Source organism: Coturnix japonica, chromosome 4 (genome assembly GCF_001577835.2).
Source record: "Coturnix japonica isolate 7356 chromosome 4, Coturnix japonica 2.1, whole genome shotgun sequence".
Classification (NCBI taxonomy): Eukaryota; Metazoa; Chordata; class Aves; order Galliformes; family Phasianidae; genus Coturnix; species Coturnix japonica.
In genome coordinates, this window is record NC_029519.1 from 30,713,971 (window position 1) to 30,730,819 (window position 16,849).

Below are 16,849 nucleotides of genomic sequence, written 5' to 3' on the forward strand. Positions count from 1 at the left end.
TTCCTCTCTCAGTAGGGCTGTCTGTACAATTACTGCTACCATTCCAATACACTAAAACCAAACATTTAACTCATGCAAAATGCATACTCTGTAAGAAGAACATGGCAGTTAAGCTACAGATTAGCTTGTTCAACATCGACACTCACAAATTCCTCATTATCACTTATGTTAATTACTTTAGAAATTACCTTAATTGCTTTTCTAGTGCTACAGTAATACCTTCTGAGTTTTAAGCCAGATGTAAAGAATAGTGCATACAAGTGTTCACATTGGCTGGGCATTAAGGAATGCTGTTATGCCTTCCATGCAAACAGAAAGGACTAATCTGAAGGTGTTTTTTTGACAATTAAAACTGTGGGGAGGTGGGACTTATTTTAATGTTACATCTGCTGGAGAATATTTGTATCTTTTTGTCTGCTTGCAAGAGGAAGTACTGTAGGGAAAAAAATAATGATTAACTGAACCAATGCAGAAATGAGGAGGATTGCTTGGTGTTGGTGTTTACAAAACAAACATAATAAAAAAACCAAACCAAAAATAGTCAATACACCTGGAGCAAATAATATGGGTTTTAGGAAAGGGTACTGTGATTACCATATAGTAGCAAGGAGTCAAACCTACTGCTTGATACACAAATAGCCCAACATAAAGGTATGAGCTACAGTAAGCTATCTTGTATGCAGAAGCCTTTTCACAAAGGTATGGATTTCAGGAATACCCTAGGAGAGCATAAGCCAGAGGACTTCTGCAAGTATCTCCTCATGCAGATTTGTTACTCGGACAAAGGATCCCAAGGACAGCCAAACACATGGCCATTTGAAACCACATACCTTCTTCTCCCTCCTCCTCCTCTGGGACCAGCTTCATCTCAAAGAAAGCCGGGGAATGGGGGACATCACATTACAAAAAAGGATAGGAATATAGTAATGGAGTGTATCCTCCCTGGTACATAAACTCATGCACATACATTCATCAACACCACACACCTACATACACATAAGTCAGTACGCAAGCATGAAAATGCCCACAGAACTTCTCTGTGAATAAAATGAGAAGTACCTGGAACTGGAAGGAGTCACTCTCTACTTGAGTTCCAGAGTGCCTGTACCACACGATGCCATTGTTGATGTCCTGCTGGGTAAAAGAGGTTGTAGGTGAGGCTGCCCTTCCATCAGGCAAAAGCTGCCATGACTCTGCTGGGCCATCTGCTGGCATTGGGACAAGAAGCACCACTTCACCTGGGAAAGCAAAGGTGAACATTCAGGGCACAACTCATGAGAAAACAAGAAGATAATGCCCCTTCACCAGCTACCAAGCATCCAAAGACAAATGCCCACCAACTCTACTTTTTCCATCTAGAGTGACTAAAAGATACTGAAGTAAAGCTCCTAAATATCACTAATGAACCTTCCAACACTGCGGTTACACAAGGAAATTTTATTCGCTATCTTAGCAAAGGGCAGGTTAAACAGCTTGTGCAAGGACATAGGAGAAATACATGGCCAAGCACAGAACAGGATCTGCAAGTTCACTTTTCCAAAGTGTATTTCTGCTCAATGAGCAACGCATGTCAACCTTGAGATCTGCCTGTCTGATAAGCTGAGCAGAAAAATACTCTTTGGAGCTCCTGTGAAGGGATGAGAGAAGCGAGACCCAATCAGGGTTAAAAAGCATTGGAGCACACTATCCATCTTCCCCTCAAGGATACAACTTAAGTATCAGAATACAGCATACTAATTTTTTCAAGGTCAGCTTCTTTTCTAGCTCTTTTGGGTACTTATTATGCCAAAAAATATCCTCAACAGACTTCTCTGAACAGAAATATTCAATTGTAGAGCTCTTGAACCAACAGAGTGAAAAAACCCTCTGTATCATAGGCTGCACAGAAAGTCTGTATGCCCCGGTGAGTAGCTCCTACTCCAAAGTGTGTGCAACTTTTGTATCCCTAACATTCTGCTTATTTCTGATTTCTGTATTGAGAAACAAGTTCTCAGCTGGACTGAAGCGTCACTGGCATCACTGCAATGTAAGAGGAGTGCGGGATGGGGACACATCCCACTGGCTATCAGCTTTCCTTATGTATACCCACAAGGATTTTCATGTCACTACTGATATTCAAACGACTTCAATCTAAAAAGTGCACCAAAACTAGAGCATGAAAACCATGGTCATCTGTTTTACTGAGCCACACAAAGCATGAATGCTTTTCCAGACCACTTACAGAAGTGAAATTAAAACCTGGCAAAGAGCTATATTATCAAAATAAATGGCGTATTTTTTTCTGTTTTACAGCAGAACTTTCTTGTTTGGGAGTTAGCACGGTCTGTCAAAAAATGTGTGTTTCCCCAATCTTTACTGTTCTTGTTGTATACAATTTATCTGCTCTCTGCATATGAAATATCGTGTTTCCCTTTTATAATCAAACTCTATGCTAATATTCCCTCACCAGTGAAATCCACTGCTCTAACTGCTTTCCCAAGCTGATGCTTTTGCTGCATGGGAATTCAACCCCTGAATATAATGTGCCATTTCTAGAGATGCTAATCAAATCACCAAAGGTGTTAGGGCCTGCGTGTTGTGCACCCCTCCTAAAGTAGGAGAAGAAACAATCAGAACATATGGCAGTTTAAGCATGCCTACATGCCTTACAAATTAATATTTAATTAAATCAGAAATAAAAGCTCTTTTGTTTGCTTACATAGTTTATGAACTTCATTTCACTGGAATCAAATTATTTTTAAACAGAAAAGCATCTGTTGCCTATTGCCTGTATTCTCAGGCAGTTTCTTGAAGCATATCATAGAATTATAAATGGGCTGGGTTGAAAAGGACCACGATGATCATCCATTTTCAACCCCTTGCTACGTGCAGGGTCCAGATCAGGCTGCCCAGAGCCACATCCAGCCTGGCCTTGAATGCCTCCAGGGATGAGACATCCACAACCTCCTTGGGCAACCTGTTCCAGTGCGTCACCACCCTCTGGGTGAAAAACTTCCTCCTGATATCTAACCTATAATTCCCCTGTCTCAGTTTAAAACCATTCCCCATTGTCCTATCACTATCCAGCCTCATAAACAGCCATTCCCCCTCCTGTTTATAAGCTCCCTTCAAATATTGGAAGGGCAGAATGAGGTCTCCCCAGAGCCTTCTCTTTTCCAAGCTAAACAAGCCCAGTTCCCTCAGCCTTTCTTCATTATGCAGTTGTGATTTTCAGAGCTGTCCAGGACTGAGGCACTGTGGTCTCCCTCTTTGCAAAGCAAGTGGACACATATCATTTTTTATTGGCTTCAGAAATTTCATCTTCTAAGAACGTATTCCACACAGAGCAGTTTATGGTTTAACAACACCTGCTCCCTGAAGAGAGTATTTTTTTTCAAGTCACAGAGCTTTATTAAGGATTCTCTGTGCTGGGAGAAAAGATGGGGAAGACAACAGTTCCATTTCTAGGGACAAAATGAGGTTCAGCATAAAGAGATCCTTAGAAACATCAACTGCTTCCTGAAAAGCAGCTGTGGGGAACCAAGTCAACCACTGCAAATGGGGGGGATCTGGACAGGGAACTTCCTTCCCTAATTATATCCTTTCTGCTGGGTTTCAGAGTCTTGAAATAAACAACAAGCAGCATTCTTTGTCCACACCCTTGTCTTCAAAAATATGGAGGCTAATTCTTGAATAGGTTCGCATCCCAAATTTTCCACAGGTATGAATATCTTTTCTATTAGTCAAATACTAAGGCAGACAGACAAGCCCTCCTTAATTAAGAATTCATTTCCGACATTTCTGATTTTTTTTCTCTCTTTCTATGAAATAACATTTTAGATGAAACTTTGAAGATCATTAATTTCCACTGCATATTCCTCACTTGAAGCTACAAACTCATTTGTGTTATTGCAATTAATTACAGTAGAGATAATTATGGTGATACAAATTCAAGATTATAAATTTTAGTTAGGGTTAGGCAGCAGGAGACAAACTCCTTGGGGAAAAATTCTTGTTTTCATGTAAATGCTTATTAAAAATTAGAAGAGAGTATTTCATCTGCAGAAGAGAATACAAATTAATTTCTGCTCTTCTAAATTGCAAAAATAACATGCCTCCAACAGGCACTGGCAGCTGTTAAAGAAACCAGCCTATCCTTACAGCAAGAGGTAAAACCACAGCACTTACATTGCTAACGTGACCCTCTAATTCTATTCAGTTCAACAGATTAAAGTTAACAATTGCATTTCATAAAAGCACATGTATTATGTACAGACATGGTCCTTAAGAAGGAAACAGCGATATTAATGGGGAAAATGTCATTTATTTTTTTCCATTTATATTTCCTTTCCCTCTACATATGACACCTTCTCCTTTCCATGCAGATTCTCTGAATTTCTATCTCAGTCACAAATGCTAGCACCTTCTCCACTCCTTAGCATGAGGATAATCTAGTCCTAAACAGGAGGATGCTTATGCAAGCCATTATTCAGACATGAGATAAAAACCTCTCACAAGGAATTTGGAGACGAGAATTATATATGAAAGCCATGACACCAATTTGCATTTGAGTCAACCTCTTCATTAGTAGAAATTATTTCAGACATCACAGGGTTTAGGGACTTCTCCAATTCTTCAACATAAACTTTTGCTCAACTGTTTATAGAGACAGAAACTACTTTATGCTGCTCTTCATCTAGACATCAGTTATGGGATAATATCTTCACTCCACTCTCACAAGGCTCTAAATTCACCAAGATTTCACCACTCTTAGAGAAACAGTTGCAGATGGGCAGGTTACGAGACAGAACAGTGCTTCACTGCTTTGCATTGCATCTGAACTGGAAATTGAGATTACTGGCACTTACTCAGCATAGTATTACAAAGAAATATTCCCTCAAATGCAACTAGTTTTGGGATAATGCCATGAAAGGATCAACTCTGGTATGTCTGTGAAGAACACCCTTTTCCCCAGAAATAACCAAACAATGCCCTTTCATTTAGCAGTTGGAGACTTTGACACATGCAGGGTGAAGTGCAACACACTCTACAGCTGCTTTTTGAAAATAAAACTCCAAAGAAATTCACCATGTCTTGGCTGGTCCTTGATGATGTTGTAGGTTATCTCAGAGTCACGGGCTCCAGGTACCTCAGCGTGCAGAATTGTCTTGGAGATCTGCAGCATGCCTCCTTGGGGCACCCAGACCAGGGAATTTGTCACCAGCCAGGGGCTTCTGTAACTCTGCATGTGAAGGGGACAGTACAAAGAGACTTAGCTGAATGTCACCAGTACTACACTAATGGACACAGACCAAAAGTGAAAAGGACAACAAGTATTCTGTAGCTTTTTAGACATTCAGTCCTAGTTGCCTGTTCAAGAAATGGATGTGCATTTTTCACCTGTATCCTTTGGACCCAATTCTAACCCTGCAGGACTGACCTTGACTGTAAACCATTTTTCATTTCCTGTATCCTACCCTACACCTTCCCAATTTCAGCCTCCCTCCATAATTTTGTCATTTACTGCCATCCTCTTTCTCTCTCCTTTTGACACATCTTGACAGAATTTATCTCCTTGGCACAGTGGAAAATTCATTATCATCATCATTGGAAAAAAGGTGTCCACTATCCAATGGGCACTTGAAATGCACCCAGCACCTTGATGAGATCCACTTTTCCTCTCACCTCTCCTTATTTTACTTCTAAAAGTAGACACTGTACATATAGAACAAACAGAAAAATCTTCCCACGGCACCTCCAGCATCTTCACACAAATCCCTGTTAACATGAGAAAAAACAGACTCAAAATCAGCCTCATGCTTTTCTGAAAGAAAATGGGGATCATTCTCACAGCTTTTTGCCAAATCACTTTTTATCCAATAATTATTCATTCATTTTTGAAATCTGAATGTCAGGACTGGATGCAGTCAGTTTCCTGACTGACATATTCTTCACTAACCCCTACTCTGGCATTCAAAGGCTCTATTAAAGCCCTTTGAGGCTCTACATAACTTTGTTAGCTCATGCTCTGTTGGGAAGCCCACCAAAATCCGTACCCTCCTCAGTGCCATAGCTCTTATAAACCCACTTTCACACTTGAAGTGTGACTTCTGCTCTTGACTCCTGAGGATTCATCTTGAAACTGGCTGTGCTGAACTGTGTAATCAGTCAAAATCTGACAGCTTAATTTAAGTGATCATCTTCTTCCTCATCACTGTCCCACATAACAATGTGTGATGCAAAGAACTGCCGAAAAACTCACTTTTTTCTTCCAAAACTGCAATGGAGACACTTGAAAGGGTTAAAAAAGTTATCAGAAAAACAACATTAAAGGACGATTTCACAGCTTCATTTTGACTTTTGTCTGCCAAGCATTTTTCACCCATTCAGTCTGTGCTTACTTTGAAGGATTAATTTTAAAATGCCGCATGATATTGAATTGTATCAGTTCAACAGCTTTGCAGCATAACGGCTGCTTTTTATCTTTGTAGAAAGCAACCAGAAATAAGCCAGACCTCATGCCAGTCAAAACAACCCAGCCAACATACTTCAGTTATTTTTTTTTTGTTTTGTTTTTTGCTGGTGCCATAGCACACAATTAAGTGTATGAATGAACTCACTGCTCAGGAAAAGCATTTTCAGTGAGCCCACGGAGGCCAACATCCTCCATCCTCCAGGGAGGGCAAGATGCAGCGCCCTGCAAATGAGTTACAGACTGCCTACCTGAATCTCTTAGAGTGGTCCAAGAACTACTCAAGTCTTTGAGTTCAGTCTTTGCAGATATGTACATTAACCCACAGCTGGCAATGACTGCAATGTGCAGTGCAACTGCAGAAGCAGCTGAGATTTAGCAGATCTTGCACACTGTCAAGGCCCCAGGTTTTATGAAGTGAATGGAAACAACCTGTCCATTCAACATGAACCAACACACACTCCAGAAATAGGCCTCTCTCGTCCTTGTCCTCCATGCATTACAGCCTCTTAGGAAGAAAAGGCATCCATACCCAATAAGAAATAGGCATATCACATATGAGTTTGTCTGACCTCATCTGACTTGCAGTACACAGCCTGCGATCACATTTTCTAGGACACAGGCTCACTATTCCCCACAGGAGCACCACTGGTGGTTCTCTGCCAGAAATGGAGCACCCGCAGACCTCAAATTAACTTCACAGAAGCTGTAATTGTTAAAGAACATCAACAGAAACATACAGCAGAGCAAATCATTATTAAGAGCTCTCAGAGCAGAGGCTGGCTATTCAGACTGCAGTAGGTCAAATGAAGTGTTTCAACAGGGGTAAACAGTGAAAAGAGAGCTGTTAGTAACCAAAGGAACTAAAAAAACCCAAACACCTTGCAGAAGGCTAGGCACCCGTTGTGAACAGACACAACCCTCTAATTCTTAATACTTAGAAGGTTATGTCATCCTTTTATGTTTTCGCACTTTCACCACAGTGGATTAATGTCTGAAAATTATACTGTCTGAGCCTACTGAATAGGAATCCTAGAGATGTCCTTTCACACCAGGACTTAATAAATAAAACCATCCAGCAATACGTTATAATAAGCTTCATGTACTTTGTTAAGTAGCTTGGTTTAAAACGCACCCCTCAAATATCCATTCCTCCAGCCAGGGTCCTACCAGGCTCTTCATCCATCTCTAGATGTAAATCAAGGAAAGAAGAAAGGGTCTTTGCAGGCATGTCTCAACAATATATTTTCAGAAAGAAACCCTGCGTCCAATTCAGCTCCCAAGGCTACTTCACAAAGATGGTAATAAGGATGAAGCAGAAGCTGGGTGTCTGCCAGCTCTACCCTCATACTAAAAGCTGTTCCACTCTCACCTCTGTCACCAGCTTCATTCCCCTCTGTAGTCAAGCACTGCACATAGAGACTTGGAAAGATAATGAGAGACAAGGGAGCATAAAATTGGCTAATGAGAGAAACTGTAACCCAGCAGTTCACCCTCACTGGCATTTACAACAGGAACTAGCTTAATCAATTGCAAATTAAAAAACAAAGTTACAAATGACAGTGGTGTCCAAGTATTTTATAGTCCCTCTGATCATGACTGCTCAGGGCCACATGAGGGTTAAGGAACCACAGGTGGGGCTGTTCTTATTCTGTGACTCTGAAAACTCAGTATCAGCCTCGTAAAGCAATCCTTTTTGATTTACAGGTGGATCATATCACTAATTACCATTAATTACTACTTTTCAGATTTAGGAGCACCCTCAGGGTCCAAATGGGACCTTGTGCTAACTACACATAGGCATAAGTAGGGCTTGTAAACACTCCTCAAAATTCTCATGCCCAAAGTGCTGCAAAAGACACCTAATACAGCAGAGAGGGCAAAAGAAGGGTAAGTGCATTTCCTCCTAATTCCCTCTTATGGAGTGGATCATGTAATTCTCAGATCCATACATAAAGAAGACTGTTAAAAGTAGGCTTTTCTTATTACTGTTCCACAGTGACTAAGGAATAAGAAAGTGCTCAGTTGTTTGTTTGTATGTTTGTTTTCTTTTTCCCTTCTGTTTTATTACAGTTGCTCAATACCAGAATCGAAAAGCTTGCAAGCACTTCAGCACCTTTGTTTTTATTTCAAGACTCCATCACACAAATGGTTTCATTGGCTAGGGTTAGCTGCTCCAAAAACAGACAGATAAAGCACCACTACTTCTAATTTTACTGCTGTAAGCTCTGTAAAATTTAATACAGTGTGCCACTTCATGTCCAGATACGGAAGACAAATAGCTGTTTTTATAACTATGAACTGTAATAAAAGTAAGAAACAAAAATTCTGATTCATGATTACTGAATATAGGTTTCCATGCCCCGTCAATGGAGAATTTACCGTACAGAATCATCAGATGGAAGATTCCAATGGAGTCTGATCTTGGGAGACACCAAAGTACCCAAGATACACCCTCTATCAGCCAAGTAGCACCTTCACTGTTCCCATCGCTCCAGCCGAGGGAGCAGTTTGACCATCCCACCAGCCCTCTTTCTCTCCATCCACTCAATCTCCAGCTTATAACCCTTATCAGGGCAGAACTCTCACCTGCAACTTCAGAACATATACTTACATTTTTAAATCTCTGAAATACAAACCTTAATTTTTTTAAGCTGCACAACCTGAGCTAAACCATTCCCACTGCAAACCAAGCATTCCTGCAAACCTTAATCAACCCACTCCTTTCTACTGTCTCTGACCATGACCTGAATGGGATTAGTGGCACTTCAGGGATCTAGCAGTATTTCTCCACATTTCTAATTTGCCTGCAAGGGTTTACGTCGCAGCAAGTACCTTGGGAGTGATCTTAATGTGGAAGAGGACGTTCTGGAAGTGGTACCCGTCATTCACTTGCAGAAGAATCGCATCATCCTGGGTGTCAGAGCCATCGTGAGCATAACGTACCAGTCCACCGGCAAGGTCATCGAGGTGGAACATGTAGACTGAAGAAGCTGAGTCCCTGGGAGGTTTGATCAGCTGACCATGACGTGGAGGCTCTAAAACCATCAACATGACATCCTGAGGATTGTCACCATCTCTCACATCAAGCAACATGTCTGTTATAGTTCCAGTTTCCCCTCTGCGAACAAGGAGGGCCTCATTTCTCAGCAGATAAGGGGCCTGAAACACAAAAGCAGCTCTCAGCTGTTTGCTAAACCTTATTGATTTAACAGAGTCTGGAAAGAAAAAGTGGGGTTAAGGAATTAGCTGGCTTCATCTCTAGAAGCCTGCTATATCTCAGCAGCACAGGATCATTCTCTGTTTCTCCCCCCCCCCCCCAGTAAGAAGATCTAATAATATCTTGCAGTTTAGACTGATTTAATTATATTAAAATAGGATTCTCATGCCATGGCAAGCTTTGCAAGGCAAAATACTCAGGACATTTATACAGAAAGCAATTTAGTTATCAGCCAGAGTCTACATTCCCTTGTTGTCTGCATGGAAAAGAAACAAGGGACACAACTTGATTTTAATACCATCCAAGGAAATTCAAATGGAAACTGGGACCTCAGATATTTTGGAGGGGCTGCATTTCAGATGTATGTCAGCAGGCCCACCTGGAACACAAGACACCTCAGATGCTGAAGATTCATGCATGTGAACAGCAAGTTCCGAGCTGGGGTGCAGATGGAGACATACCACATTTTCCCCACGTAGAACCTACAGCTTTCAGAACTTAGATACCTTTAGGATGCTTGAAAATAGGACCCCCACAACCTGCATATGTAGGCTGTCTAAAATGAGCCCCAGAGGGGGAAGCAAGGAAGCAAAGAATTCTGATGGTGAGCCAAACTGAGAGGCCAAAGCTTGAATTACTACTTCTAAGCAGAAGTAAGTTCAACAGCTAATGCTGAAGGACATACTTGTACTTGTCTTGAACTAAGTCTACCTCAAATACAGCTAAACTGGGTGTCATCAGCACCACTACTTATTTTTCTTTGAGGACTTCTCACAGACTCACAGCATGCCAGAAAGAAGATCAGCTAGAGTCTACATTCCTGCTGATTCAAATTAGTCCTCTAGTTCTTCACCATCAACAGTATTCAAAACTGCAGTCTCTATCGATCACAATAAACATCATCTGCCATCAGTAATACCTTGCCTCAGGAGGTGGGCGATCCTGTAGAGACAAAGTCAAATACCCAGGAATGTTTATCAGAGCTAACTGCTGCCATCTCACCTGCGTACACCTTATGAGGGTTATTAACCATCGACAGGCAAAATTCCTATTATTAAACCTCACTTACGTATTCTGGGGCAGTGACTGCAGCTGTTACTTAGGTGGAAGTCCTACTGAGGTAAACAAGAGATTAGACTAAGAAAAGATTTCAACACCAACCAGAATCAATACACATGGAACGGAATCAAAATCCATGGCTTTTTTTACGCTATTAGTCAAGTCAGAACAATTTAGAACTTACTGAATGACTAACATGGAGTCTGATTAAAAGCAACACAGTGCAATTATATATCTAATACCTAACTAAAATTCCTTAGGATAATTCCTAAAGAACATTAAACACATTAAATAGGACACACACACATACAGAGTGCAGGATGTAGCGATCAAGTAAGCAGCTCACCATATTTTTGGGCAGTTGGTTACATTCCTACTGCAACAAGCATGAAACACAGAATAGCACCTTCCAGACAATAAATCCACCCATGATGGCAATAATTAGAAGAGAAACATTTCTTAAATTAATCATTGTGAGGATGGATGCTGAGGTAGGCTTGCAAATGGAGTAGAGTCCCAGTCCACCAAGCGAGCCCAGCCCATGGTGAACATACTTCCACCACAATCAGCAGTCAGCAAGAAGCTAAGCCTGGGCAGCTCCAGCACATCTGCCACATTCTGCAATGTCATGCCCTCAAAATTTGCATCTTGCACACCTCTTCATGTCTTGCCTTTTAGGGAGCCTACCTTTAGAAAACAATTCATGAATGTATTTCCTGTTCAGTATATTGGGTGATGCCCTCCCACAATATGATGCTATGGATTTTAAATAACAATAAATATAGATGTGGACACTTAACAGCACCATCAACTTGACTAGAAATTGAGAGCAGTTTAAGAGAGACACTGTAAATAGCTTGTGCTCATTTAATTCCCAGCTATCCTAGAACACAACATTTAAGTAAAAGCTACTGACTGTCAAGGCATCTCTACCATAAGAATCAATCATCATTCAATTACCCTGCAGTAAGAGACTGAAGTAAACCATCTGCTGATCCAAAGACTAATTCAAATGGTAGGGACTCCCTTAGCCCTCACCGATAATGGTTCTATGATTGCACAGCTACAATCTCTCTACAAGCAAAATTAGATGGTCCAGCTTCTTCAGTCATTTTAACCAAGTCCAGTTCTTCCAAATTACTCTGGCTGCCTCTCAACAAAATGAGAGTTGAGCCTCACCTGCCTGAGTTGAACAACAGCTTGAGTATTGCTCAGCTCTTTTGTTACCCCTGCAAGAAACCAGGGCTCCAAATGGCAAAAAAAAAACCAACCAAACAACAAACCCAAAACCTAAGGTTGTTTTCAAGCTTTGTTAAGTTACCTGTGTTGAAAATGCTTGAATGTTGATCACCTCAGGATGGGAGAAGTGCTGATCGCTCACCCTCAAGGAAAGCTGTCCTTTCCTAGAGAAGTTCCCAACAAGCCAAAATACAAGGTAATACAAATGAAGTAATCTCATGGGACTCAGTGAACATATCATTTGTATTTTAAAACATTATGTATTCAGCAAAAATAATTAACTTAGAAAGAGATGCTTTAGATAAAGGCTTTGCAATTCTGGTTTTATGGAACTTTTTCCAGAAGAGTAACAAAAGTCTCAACATGCAATGAATACCTTTTACTATGAAATAATATACCCTCATTTCCCTTTAATTAATGCTACCCACAAAGGATGGTGCTTCCAGGATTAAGTACTGATTCTAAGTGTCGGCTACTCTCAGCTAAAAAACTGTCGCTTATACAGCTCTGAAACAGAAGTTCCCACTCTTCAGCATTTTTGTTTCTTATTTATTTTTCAATAATGCCACCAAGAGCTGTGTACATAAGGTTCCTCATGACAAAATCTTCATGTCTCATTGTGACTACTAGGCAGAAAAACAGAGCATGATACAGAAACTTATAATGATGATTTAACTGGTGAACATGAGCTAACTCTTAGCATCAGAAGGACACCCAGAAAATCCTACTGAAATCAATGATCAAAGAACACCCTAATATCTAAAGGCAGAAATTTAGAGCAACTCCATGGGTATCAGTCTGGGCTGACGTATGGTGATGTAAATCAAGTGTGAAATTTGGCAGGATGACTGGCTCACTGCCTTGCAGCAAGAGAAATCTGCCTCCTTGCAACCTGCTTGCACTGCCAGATGCTAATCACTGCTAATTGTCCCAGAACGCTAACAGGGCTCATGCTGAAGGCAAAGTCATGATGACTGGAATGCAGGCTATGCTACAAAGAAAATCAGTAACAACATTTGAGCATCTTTCTGACAGTTTCAGGTGACTGTTGTAAGAACCAGCACAATACGCCAGTTCTAAACCTATGTTGTGTTTAAGAAGGAATCCTGCATCACAGTTCTGGCATATGGATTACCATTACCCCTTACATCATAAAGGGGAGTTTGGGATCACCATTTCCACTATGGTCACAGTACCTCAAAAATACAATGAAAATGTATCTGGTAGCAGTGGAAAGCGTGCTTCACTGTAAGAATGTTTCCAACAGAGAAAAGAATACCTGTTTTCAAGATAAATAAATTTTCTTAAGGCAAGAACTTAGAAAAAGTATCCATGCAGTTATACCTGGATTTCTCTCTGCTGTGCACAAAGCGGATTCTATTCTCCTTCACATCCTTGAAGCTGAAGTGGTCACCTTTGTTCAGCTGCACTTCCTTCCCATCCACCACCATCACTAGCCTGCCATTGGAGGGAGCGCTGTCAATATGGAACAAGAGCTGCCCCGCGTCACCATCCAGATCATGCACATCCAGTAAGGAGAGGTCTAGAGGCTTTACCCCACCAATCCCTACTGTGAGGGTACTGTTTATATGCAAGCTTGAAGGATGCCTGCTGACTAAAAAAAAAAAAAAAAAAAAAAAGAAAAACACATAAAAAAGAGAAAGAAGCATTACTGAATCTATGTTCTAAATAAAGGCAACACTGAGAACATTACGCACATGTTGGAAAATAATAGCTGCTGGCTTTTAACAGCCACCACAAAACAGCATTCCAAAAATGCCCCTGAATGAATATTACTTCTGGCCTTAAAATTTAAACTCTTTACAAGGGTAAATAACAGCAAGACAAGGAGAAATGGTTTTAAGTTAAAGGAGGGAAGACTTAGGTTGGATACTGGGGAAGATCTTTACTGTGAGAGTGGTGAGGTGCTACAGCAGGCTGCCCAGAGAGGCTGTGGATGCTCTGTCCCTGGAGGTGTTCAAGGCCAGGTTGGATGGGGCCCTGGGTGGCGTGGTCTAGTATAAGATATGGAGGCTGGCAGCCCTACATGTGGCAGGGGGTTGGAGCTTGGTGATCCTTGAGATCCCTTCCAACCCAAGCCATTCTATGATTCTATGATATCCGCTAGAAGCCTGCCAGCTTAGATGCCTCATAAGCAGAGATGCTCACCTTCACACTGTCTGGTCCACTTGTTGCCATAGAATCCCTGTCCACAGGCAGAAATGCAAATCTTGTTTTTCAGAAAGGTGCTGCTGTCACAGAGATGGCAAAGGCTGTCACTATCACACTCCAAGCATCCATGAGGACAAGCTGCATTAGACAGAAAACATAACCCTACTGAAACACAGTTAAAACAGTGCAGATACTGGTGTGCAGAGCTGTACTCCAGGTCAGGATAGAAACATCACTGTTTCTTACCTAATTGACAGAATCAAATGGAATGGACAAACTGCTTAGATAAAATGGTTGTTGAGAATTTCCTTCCTCATTTGACCAGCATTTTGCACTGACTATAGAGAACCTGACACAAACTTCCAGGTGGAAGAAATGTGCTTTTAAGTTACTGTTCTATCAATTTGAATAAAAGCACTCCATATATGTAAGTCCTACACAGTTTCCTAACCCATAAATACAAATGAAACCTTTCTAACAATGTATTTTTAATACTGAGTTTCTATGGGCAGTGTATCTACACTGAATCTCATTACTCCTATACTACACACATGTAAACACAGATGCAGCCTGTTATTCTCAGGTTGACTGCATTACCTCAACAGTGAGTTAAGACAGCATTGGGGTGCTTACTCTTCACTTCAGCCTTGCACAGTATACAGAACACAGCCTACAACCTTGGTTGCTCTCCACCACATCACACTCACTTTGCTTACCTATGCATTTTCGCTGTGCGTGGTCTGCATAATATCCCTTCCCACACTTATAAACGCACTGAGCGTCCAAGAGGAAAAATGGGGCTTCACAAAGGCTGCACTCATTTGGTTGGTGACACTGAAGGCAATGTTGATTACACCCTAAAAACCACACGCAAAGAATGAACTCAATCTGACTGCTTCGCAGACTATGCTGTAAAGTCCCCAGCTCCATCGCATGCAAGTGATGGACAGCGAGAGAGATCTGATGTGTGAGCACACATCTTCCATGTGCATCAGCAGGAGACAACAGGGCAACCCACCGGTAGAAGTGGTAAGTGGTAACACTCAAGAACTCACTCTGGCATGTGTCTGACTCCTTGTAGAAAGCTGTGGGGCACTGTTCTACACAAGCTCCTTTGTGGAGAACACTGCCCTCCATACACTGCAGGCAGTCGGTCCTCAGGGGGCCTTTACAAGCATTACAGCTCCAGTCACACTCTGGAAGAAAAAACATGCAGAGCCCTCTTTAGGGTGAATAGCTCACTGTATACATAAATAGCTTAGCACAGTAAACTTAGTAAAATAAAAACTGTTAAAGATACGCTAAAAACAAATAAACAAACCCCTACCATTATTAGTACTGAAATACACAGGATACGTATTTCTTCTTTTTGTTTCTTGCTCACAATTATCCACCCTGCTTCATCAATCTCATCCTTTCAAAAGACTGTGACCAAAAGAAAATGCAACTGTTGTCCCTCACTGTCCAAATACACAACTAGAAAGCAGAAAGCCTCCAGATCCAGATGGGATCAGATCAATCTTCACAGGCCCCTGCAGCCTCTTCCCTTCCCTAGAGTCCTAACTGTGCACCTGTGCCAAAGGGCTACTCAGGTTGCTAATACTACTGTTTGTATCTTGGTGGCACTGAAATAATCTTTATTGATCATTAATGACAGATGCATTTAGCTGATGAGACAAACAGACAAAAAGAACAGAGGGAAAACAAAGACTCAATGAAATGAGCCCACACAGCATGTCCAAGGCAGAGCCAGAAGAAGCATCTTGCCCCATTCCAACATATTCAACAGCAGATTATGCTACCCCTCTGAACAACTGCAGTGTTAAAGGGATGATGCTACTTTGTTCAGGTAATTGAGAGAGCTAATCAGAAATGAACACTAAGCACTCATTTGTATTATATCATCACATGGTGGTGGTAGCACACATACTATGCTATCCTCACTGATTTCCACTATGGAACATTCTCCTTGGAAGTTTTTTAAATCCTTCAAGCTATGTGTCTTTTAAATCACTCCAAATTCAATTTTTGCAGCGATCCAGTGATGCAGTATTTAATAAGACAGAAAGAAGCAGGTAAGTACACAAGGCCCTATAAGCACTCTAAAACAGATTTATACTGCTAAGCTTCCTCATTACTCAGTTGACCCATGACTAAATCAATTCCAGGCCCTGACCCTTAAAAAGTTTGCTGGCTCACTTACTAAATCATTTACAAGAGAAGGATTTGCAATAATCTTGTTTTTCACTGGAAGGCTGAAGAATATGACAGATGACTGCTGAAAAAGAGGAAAAGTGTAAAAATCTCACAAGTTATCTGTCACTGAACAACTCCCGTCCATCTACACATATTTTAAAGCAGGCTACTCATATAGATCATGCTGCAATATAGCAGATTATTAGTCAAGAAACCTGCATTTTTTTTTCTTTAAATCAGCATTGCATTTTCACCTTTGCAAGTCTTGGTTGAAAAATCCAGGTAATACTGCTGAGCACACCTCTCATACTGGCATTCTCCAAATAACAGGACCTTAGCTGGATCTCTGCAAGACGTACAGCCTGTAGCTGATTCACAGGTCAGGCACTGACTGTTGCAAGCTGCAGAAAGCCAAAAACAAAGAAAATTACTCTAATTATCGATGCACCAGCCAACTGTGCAAGTAAAAATGACATTAAACCTGCAGACTCTCTACTCCAGGTCTTCTTTTG

The 16,849-nt window shown here is 41.1% G+C and overlaps 1 protein-coding gene across 3 annotated transcripts in view; it reads right to left on the reverse strand.

Annotated features, from left to right (window-relative positions):
• The window catches only part of FRAS1 (Fraser extracellular matrix complex subunit 1), a 152,127-nt gene that overhangs the window by 40,141 nt on the left and 95,137 nt on the right, over window positions 1-16,849 (reverse strand). For 2 of the 3 annotated variants that reach the window (XM_015861184.2, XM_015861186.1), the window contains 9 exons: window positions 16,592-16,738; window positions 15,197-15,337; window positions 14,858-14,998; window positions 14,139-14,279; window positions 13,314-13,584; window positions 12,052-12,133; window positions 9,287-9,613; window positions 5,068-5,221; window positions 1,060-1,238 (listed from right to left, as the gene is read on the reverse strand). In XM_015861184.2, the coding sequence (XP_015716670.1) occupies window positions 1,060-1,238; window positions 5,068-5,221; window positions 9,287-9,613; window positions 12,052-12,133; window positions 13,314-13,584; window positions 14,139-14,279; window positions 14,858-14,998; window positions 15,197-15,337; window positions 16,592-16,738 (1,583 nt within the window). The remainder of the gene's footprint in view (window positions 1-1,059; window positions 1,239-5,067; window positions 5,222-9,286; window positions 9,614-12,051; window positions 12,134-13,313; window positions 13,585-14,138; window positions 14,280-14,857; window positions 14,999-15,196; window positions 15,338-16,591; window positions 16,739-16,849) is intronic. The other variant, XM_015861187.2, reaches the window with a different exon arrangement.